General features: G+C 23.1%; 2 protein-coding genes across 5 annotated transcripts; one reads left to right on the top strand and one right to left on the bottom strand.

The window, feature by feature from the left end:
* Positions 1-1,454: 1,454 nt before the first annotated feature.
* On the bottom strand, positions 1,455-5,940 carry LOC122720312. Of its 4 annotated transcripts, none has more exons than XM_043946932.1 (13): positions 5,486-5,940; positions 4,630-4,814; positions 4,166-4,451; positions 3,973-4,079; positions 3,770-3,900; positions 3,545-3,684; positions 3,364-3,482; positions 3,125-3,248; positions 2,837-3,068; positions 2,537-2,710; positions 2,237-2,422; positions 2,063-2,142; positions 1,455-1,974 (listed from the first exon to the last, which is right to left on the bottom strand). In XM_043946932.1, exons 2-13 carry the CDS (start codon positions 4,811-4,813, stop codon positions 1,845-1,847), a joined length of 1,893 nt encoding a protein of 630 aa, XP_043802867.1. In that variant the 5' UTR covers position 4,814; positions 5,486-5,940; the 3' UTR covers positions 1,455-1,844. The 4 variants fall into 4 exon arrangements, with proteins under 4 accessions (XP_043802867.1, XP_043802868.1, XP_043802869.1 ...); XM_043946933.1 differs by having other exon boundaries at positions 2,837-3,065; XM_043946934.1 differs by having other exon boundaries at positions 3,545-3,681.
* A 386-nt stretch (positions 5,941-6,326) lies between these two features.
* Positions 6,327-8,897, top strand: LOC122720311 (succinate--CoA ligase [ADP/GDP-forming] subunit alpha, mitochondrial). The gene is made up of 7 exons (XM_043946930.1): positions 6,327-6,521; positions 7,298-7,533; positions 7,607-7,828; positions 7,931-8,035; positions 8,149-8,328; positions 8,500-8,634; positions 8,728-8,897. Exons 1-7 carry the CDS (start codon positions 6,485-6,487, stop codon positions 8,812-8,814), a joined length of 1,002 nt encoding a protein of 333 aa, XP_043802865.1. The 5' UTR covers positions 6,327-6,484; the 3' UTR covers positions 8,815-8,897.
* The last annotated feature ends 85 nt before the right edge of the window (positions 8,898-8,982 follow it).

The raw sequence follows: 8,982 nt of genomic DNA, 5'->3' as shown, positions 1-8,982 counted from the left end.
ATGAAAAAATTTAAGAAATCAAAGAATAAAAACTTTATTCAATTATTTAATCCTATATAGAATATAATGATAAAAAAACAATCAACTTATTATGATAAATCGTTATAAATTTATATTTATTATTATAAATTTATTATTAAAAATATCTCAAATAAAAGATTCCATCTTCTGTATCTTTAAATCGTTTTTTTGTTGCACAATTTTCACATTATCTTTTGTTAATAGTTTATTTTCAGCAAAAGTAAACAATTGATTGACTTATTTAATTCATATGATTATGCTGAAAATTTTTTCCAAGTATGATCTTGCGCGTTAGCAATAATTTCTTTTTTTTTTCGCATTACATTTTATTATCTGTTTTCTATTTATAAATTATAAAAATGAAAATAGGTTGTATGAACATAATATCAATATACCTTTATCATTTTTATCTATAATCAACATTATCTATTGGAAACTGGAAAATTGGTGAAGATTTATTTGATAACCTAAAAGATAAAGGAAATTTCTCGAAAAACAATAGTGAATAAAAAATTTCTAATAAAAATATGTGTAAAATAGTAAAGATATTGCACACTTATTTAAAATATAAATATTATAGTCTTTTATCAATATATTTATCAATATATTCGACTGAAACTTATTCATACATATAAAAAAATATATTTTGATATGATTCATTATTATATTATATGCATACAAAAATATTAATAAACAACAAATTATCTGGAAGTAAATATATTTTAGATTAAAGATTAACAGACATTTACAATACTTTTCGATTACAGAATCATAAATATACAAGCATAATAAAAGCTATATTACCATTATGACAGCATCCGATTTTAAAGATAAATTTTTATTTTTTTTTTTTTGCCGCCATAGTGATAACATTCAAATGCAAAAGGATAATAATTATTATTACTGCGCACTAGACATAATAAGAATAATTTATTGAATATTATACAGGTTGTTAATTTAATCAATTAAAATTGAATTATCTTTTTTCAATAAATATTAAAAAATTATGCAGAAATAAAATCGTCTAAAATAAGAAGTTTTTCTATCTAAGATCATTTTTTATCGATAATTTATTTTAAATGGAAATAGATTAGAACAATATATTGTTATGAAAAATAAATAATTTTTAATAATGAATTATTATAGTTTAGTTTTATTAAAAAATTCTTTTAATATAAAAACTTATGAAAAGTATACATAGCCTCAAGAAATCATTCAAATATGAAATCTTTAACTCTTTTCACAAATCATTAGAATATATTTAGTGTATAAAATTTATATCAATATAGCACCCATTGGAAAATTACTATAACATAGGAATATATTTTTTCATAATTATTCATTATATTGACTGTTATCAATAATTAAAATTTCTTTTTTTCTTTATGTGTATATGACACATATTAAAAAAGTAGAATAAAAAACACGAAGACTTGTATCACTTCATATGTTTCATATAATCTAACAATTTGTTATTATCCGAAATATTACATACAAGATAAATTATCGGACAAAATACATGTTTTATTAATATAATAACGCATAATAAACAAATCTAATATTTTTATGTACACTATTATTAATATCCATGATTCATGGATGCAAAGATAATAAATCAAGACAAACCTCTCCTATAACTTCAGGAACTTAGTTCTATTCCATTATCAATATTTTGATTATTCACAGTAAAATTTTTTACATCAACATTCATAGCAGTGTCAGAAAAAGGTTTACTCATGAATAGGATCTTTTAAAATATTTATATGCGAATATTATCTGATTATACTTAAAAACAAAAACAAATAATTAAAATCGACCTTAAACTACGCAGTGCTTTCAAGCTCCTTGTGTAGAAAAGTTTCGATATCCACTCGACATATAGGACAGCGTTTATTAGTACATAACCACTGATCGACACAGTCTATATGAAATAAATGCATGCATGGAAGCCTCCTATGTAAAAACATTAAAAGAATATTATATATAAAATAAAAAAATAGTTACTAAAGAAAATTATTATATATATAAAAAATAATTATACCTGACACTTTCACAGTCTTCAAATTCAGATAAACATATAGTACATTTTTCAATAGAATCTTCATTTTCAATTTTTTTCTCCTATTAAATAATAAAATATTAAAAATTTTAATTATTAAGTAAAAATAGCAATACACATATTGTAACGAATTTATACAAAAATAAAATACATTACCCGTTTGTATTTATAACGGAATGTGTGATTTTCAATTGATTCTTGTGTTGCTCCACAATTAATATGAGCCATATGTCGTAAATTAACAAGACGCATATAATTTTCAAGTTGCGCCGACATTGGACGTGCTGGATGTAGCAAACCAAAAGATGAAAATGGCATTGTATCATGAGCATCAGATCCTTGCTGCGTGAAATATATATATATATATATACATATATACATATATATATGTATGTATATATGTATACAAATACAGAAAATTATTCATTATTATCAATATTATATATAAAAACATACCAAATGAAGATGTTGCAACCAATTAATATGAATATGGTGTCTATGTTGTGGACCAGGTGGTCTTCGATGAGGACCATAATGATGATACATATGAGGTACATAAGGATGAACTGGCATTGAAGGCAGCATAACTGGTGGTGTTGGTTCCATTTCTACACCATTCAAAGAATTTTCCTAAACATATAAAATAATGTAAATCAATGCTATAAAAATTAAATTCTTGAAAAAACAATAAAAAATAAAAAAATTATAAATTCATTATAATATTTATTATAATATAATTTCTTTGATTGAAATTACCATCACAGATTGTGCTGGACACGATGGGCTAACATTTGGTGGCCTCCTAGCTTCTGGATGACTATAAACAGTAGGTTGTTGTGGTGGTGGTAAAATTGGAGGAGGAAAATAATTTTCTGCAAATGTCATATTTTCCGAACCATTGCAACGATTATTTGCAGGATTAGGATTTCCATTATTACACGTATGTTGATTTGCTTGATGAACATGTGGATTGCATGATGTAGTACTACTAAATATAAAAATTATATATAATATAAAATTTCAAGTATTTATCCTGATACTAACCTATGATGTGTTGAGAATCTTGGATGAAGACTCCGCCTATGTACTTCTTGTACACGTTGTTGCATCCTCCATAATCTCTCTTGCACAGGATGCATACGTGGTCTTAACATTCCTGTAGAAGCATCTGTAAAAAAAAAATAAAAATCAGAATAATATCATTACAGAATATTATTAATTTTTTTAAATTTTTAATATAATATAATATTAATATAATATTTTTATCTTATAAATATTCTTACCTGGTAGTTGACTGTATCTTACAGGTATAACAGGAATTGGAATTCTATAATTATGATGCATACATCGGCCATGATACACATAGTCTGGTGGACTATGCATGCAATAAGTATTGTTCCCACTATAAAACAATTATTAAAAATCTATAATCAAACATATTATATATTAAATAATTTGTCATACCTATGTACATAATCCGTTGTTCCTGGACTTACAACCGAAGTTGTTGGGGTTGGTGGAGCATGTTCTTCATCTGATTCTACAGTCAAATCAACTACAGTTACTGGACGATTACTTTCTTCATTATTTTGCACAGAATTCTGCTGTTGAAATATATTAAAACATTTTGTATTTTAAGCTCTTAATATATAAATCTCATTGTGAAATAATTTAATAAAACTATTTCACCTTATTATTATTATGATTTACTGAAACAAGAACTTCAACCGAACCATCTTCATCATCACTACTAGTAGCATCATCACTACTTGAGGACCAATCTAATTGTAAATCAGGCGCTGATGGTGTATCATCATTTTCTATTCAATATAGATAAAATTAAAGTATACATATTTAATTAATCTTAATTATTATTAATAAAAAAATCATACTTGTTGAATGTGTAGAATGTTGTTGAGAATTAATTGTATTTGGCAAAACTGAATGATACAAAGTATTAACTTCATTGGCACTATCATTCTCCATATTCTGCATGACTCTGTTTAAAAAAATTTTATTATTAATTATTGATATAATTCAAATAAAAATAAAAATTGTATAAATTTAAAATTTTTAATTTTATACTTGTTAGAAATTCCATCTGACAATCTAGATGGTCCAGCTACATCCAAATTATCAGATGATTGATAATCCAATGATCGTTCTTCACTTCTTTTACTTTTATGTTTTACTGGAGGATCACGTTCGTGTAAAATTCCTGTTGTTTCAGGCCCATGTAAGTATGTTCCAAATACAAAATTATTGTTTGAAGCAGAATGATGAGAAGGATTTACATAAGGATTAATAGGTACCACATCTAAATCTTCTACATCACTTTCTGCAAATAAGTGATCATATTCCATGTCATTGGCTAAAATAAAGAAAATTATTAAAATTATTGAAAAGATTTTTTATATAAATTTTCTTTTTATTAAAAATATATTTTAATATTTTGTTAAAAAAAATTATTGTTATATTTAAAAAAATATAAATTAAAAAATTATTTGAAAAAAATTAATACATATATTATGTTTTATATTATATTTTACCTGAATTAAATCTTGGTTGTGGAGAAGGATCAACTGTAGATGAAAATGCTGTATCAAATATATCTGCTAAAGAAGTGGAATTTGCTTCCATAGACTGAGTTATGGATTCTGGATGATATAAATTATTTTGTTCATCTGCTTTAGTTTTGCACCAAACATTTTCAGAACTTGTGCTCTCTTCCATCCTATTTGATGAATTTGATTATTTATATTCAAATAAAGATTTATTATATTTAAATATAAATAAAAAAATTAAAAAATTATAAAATTAAAATTTGTTTATTATTATAATTATACAAATATTATAAAGTGTATTCTTTTTTGCTATGTGATTTTGTATTATATTATAGAAATATTATAGAAATATATTATAGAAATATATAATTATATTATAGAAATATATAATATCGAAAAAAAAATATAATTTTAATCAAAAATAAAAACTTTAATATTCATTTAAAAAATAATAATAAAATCAATTAAAATATTAGATAATTAAAAAATATATATATTCTAATAAAAATTATATATATATTTTCATTATTTTTTAATAACAATGTTTTCTTTTAATTTCATGAAGAAGTATATTAAATATGCTAATTTTCAATAAAATAATGTAAATATATAAATATATATAAATATATAAATATATATATATAATATATATAATAAAAATATTTTTATATTATGAATAATATAATTAAATTTTTATATTTAAAAAATAATTTTTTAAATTATGTTCGAAATTATATTTGAACTTTTCACGTTTAAATAAAATTGTATTATTCGTTTCATGAAAATAATTGAAATAATATCTTAACGAAGAATGTAATACAAATTATAAAAGAGAGTATACCTTGCAATTCCTTCGATGGTTTTGTAAAACGATAAGGCTCTCTTTACCACATCATTTTTATCAAGATATTTATTTTTTATATACCACTGTCATTTATGTCGTTGTATCTATGCACGTCAATATTAACTTTGTAATTAGATCACTTCGAATTTTAATAAACTATTTGATCCATATGAAAATTTGTGTATAATTAAATTCTTATGTCAGTAATAACAATAAAATCGAAAAAGGATTTATATAGACTTTCTTTCGGTAATCTACATTTGGCAACTATGATACCATCAATCGTAACTTTCATTAACTACATTCGATTTTTGGTGACCTCTGTTGATTATGCAGCATGCTACCTTTCCTTATAAAATTATCACATTCTTTACCAATTATTATAACATAAATTTAAAATTTATATAAATAATACTAATTTTTTAAATGAATATAATATTTATTATATAATATATTCGTTTTCCTATCGCACCATTTTAATTTTCATGCTATATACTTTTATTCAATATGGATATATTAAGTGATTCTAGTGTATTTCAAAGATATAAATAGGGATAAAGTTAACTTTCCTATATTTTTACTAATAAACGAGGAACTTGAGAAACTAGAGAAATTTTATGTAAATATTTTTAAAACTAAATTCTTAATTTAAAATTCTAATTTTAAAATTATAAATTTAATACTCTATAATACTAACAATAATTTTCATATTATAAGAATTGTTTCGATATATTTAAAAACTTATAAAATTATTATTTATAATAACATTTTTGCATTGAAAAAAAATTATTCTGCATGATGAACCAATCATTTCAATGAACTATTCCTGTACTTGACAAGTAACAAATCTGGAGTATTAGATACATTCGAGATATACTTCATATATTTTCTTTCGAACTTGACCTCGCTAGTTCACCGAAGATAGTTCTCTTAATGGTGATTCTCTAATAATTCAATTTCGTTTATTGACCTCCTAAAGGAAACATCAATTAAAAAATGGCTGTAGCTGTTAGAACATTATCAAAATTTACAGGTAAGATAAGAATAATTATCTGTTATTTTTTAATGATAATAGACCTTTATATATTTCGAAATAATTGAAACATGTTTGTAAAATATAAAAATTCACAGTTTTTTGTGTCATTATTCTGTTATTTTTGATATTAATATTTGATAATTTTTTTTTATGTTAAAATTTTCATTATATAAGAATGTATATAGTCATTCATAATTTAATTTTTTTGACACTACATATATATTTTTAATTTATTCCTTAATTTAATTTCTACATTATTTTTTTTTAAGTATTAATAAAGTATTACATAATTCTATATTAAATTTTTATCTGATTCATGTATATGTAATATAATAATATAATATATTCTTTTTTCTAAAATTATATTTTATATAAACAATATTATTTTGTGATATATCTATTGATTGTGATATTATATATAACTATAATTAAATATAATTTATATATTATGTTAATTAATGTTATTACAATATGTCACTTTAAATGTCATATTAATCATTGAAGTCATTGGAAGATATTTAGTTAATGAACCTTGACCTAAAAGTTAAGAAATTTGATATTGTTTCTATAAATAATATTCAATTAAAACAATGCTTAAAATTTTCTATCTCTATCCCATAAAATAACATATGTTTTACTGTTCTTATATTTATATTACAGAATATTATTAAAGAATATATTTTTTATTATAAAACAAAAATTATTAATATTTTTCTTTAATCTTTTTTTAGGAAAACATTTTTTTTAAATAAATCATTTTTTTATTTTTTCAGTTAGAAAATGTGGTAATTTATTACGTACTCAAATAAGATTTAACTATGTAGATACTAGAAAAAACTTGAAAATTGATTCCAATACCAAAGTTATATGTCAAGGTTTCACTGGTAAACAGGGGACATTTCATTGTCAACAAGCCATTGAATATGGTACTAAAATAGTAGGTGGTGTTAATCCCAAAAAAGCTGGTACACAACATCTTGGAAAACCAGTTTATAAAAATGTAAAAGAGGTGAGCAAATAATTATTTAATTTTATATTTTATATTTAAAATTAAAAAATTATCAAATTTATTTTTATTTTAGGCAAAAGAAGCCACGGGTGCTACTGCATCTGTCATTTATGTTCCTCCTCCAAGTGCAGCTGCAGCTATTATGGAGGCAATAGATGCTGAAATGCCATTAATTGTATGTATTACTGAAGGTATTCCACAACATGATATGGTCAAAGTTAAAAGACGACTTTTGGAGCAAAATAAATCTCGTTTAGTTGGTCCAAATTGTCCAGGAATAATAGCTCCAGAACAGGTATTTAATATTTATTAATATTTAAAAAATTATAAAAAGAGAAATTTTAGAATCAAGGCATATTATATATATTCTTATATTTTATAACAAATTATATCTCAGTGCAAAATAGGTATTATGCCAGGGCATATACATCAAAAAGGAAAAATTGGTATTGTATCAAGATCAGGAACATTAACATATGAAGCTGTAAATCAAACAACACTTGTAAGTAAATTTTTTTTCTTAGAATTTTATATTTTCCTCTTAAATAAAATTAAAAATTATATTTTTGAAAAAGGTTTTTATAATAAAAAATTATAAAAAAATTTTATTTTAAGGCTGGTCTTGGACAAACACTTTGTATTGGAATTGGTGGTGATCCATTTCATGGAACAAATTTTATTGATTGCTTGGATGTATTCCTCAGGGATCCAGAATGTGATGGTATTATAATGATTGGTGAAATTGGTGGTAGTGCAGAGGAATCAGCAGCGGAATATCTCATTGAACATAATACTGTTGGTTGTTCTTCTAAATTGGTACCCAACATCCTGTCCTAATTCATAACTATTTTTTCCAGAAATTCCAATGTTCCTTATATTCCACAAGACATTCTCTATCCTTATAAGTATAATTAATTTGAATATTATTACTTATAAATATAATATATATATCTATTGTAATTGTAGGGAAATAAAACAAAACCAGTAGTATCATTTATTGCCGGTATCACTGCTCCACCTGGCCGAAGAATGGGACATGCTGGAGCAATTATTTCAGGAGGAAAAGGAGGTGCACAAGACAAGATTAATGCACTTGAAAAAGTATTAATTTACTATTAATTTATTATCTATCATAATTAAATTTTATCTATATATGTGTTATAATAAATATAAATGTTATTTTATTTTATTTAGGCTGGTGTAATAGTTTCAAGGAGTCCTGCACAAATGGGAAATGAACTTTTAAAAGAAATGACACGCCTTGGTTTAATCTGTAATTAAGAACATATGCCATCTATAAATACACATTTGTAGTTTGCCTCATATGGATGTATCTTCGTACAATAAATTGAAAGTATAAACTATGCTAGGATCGTCTAAAAAAACAAAACAATATAATGCATTAAAAATGTGCAACTTTATTAAATTGATAATGCAGTGATTATATTC

This window comes from Apis laboriosa, unplaced genomic scaffold (assembly GCF_014066325.1).
Source record: "Apis laboriosa isolate Shangri-la unplaced genomic scaffold, ASM1406632v1 scaffold125_cov141, whole genome shotgun sequence".
Taxonomy (NCBI): Eukaryota; Metazoa; Arthropoda; class Insecta; order Hymenoptera; family Apidae; genus Apis; species Apis laboriosa.
This window is presented reverse-complemented; position numbering and strand designations above follow the sequence as displayed.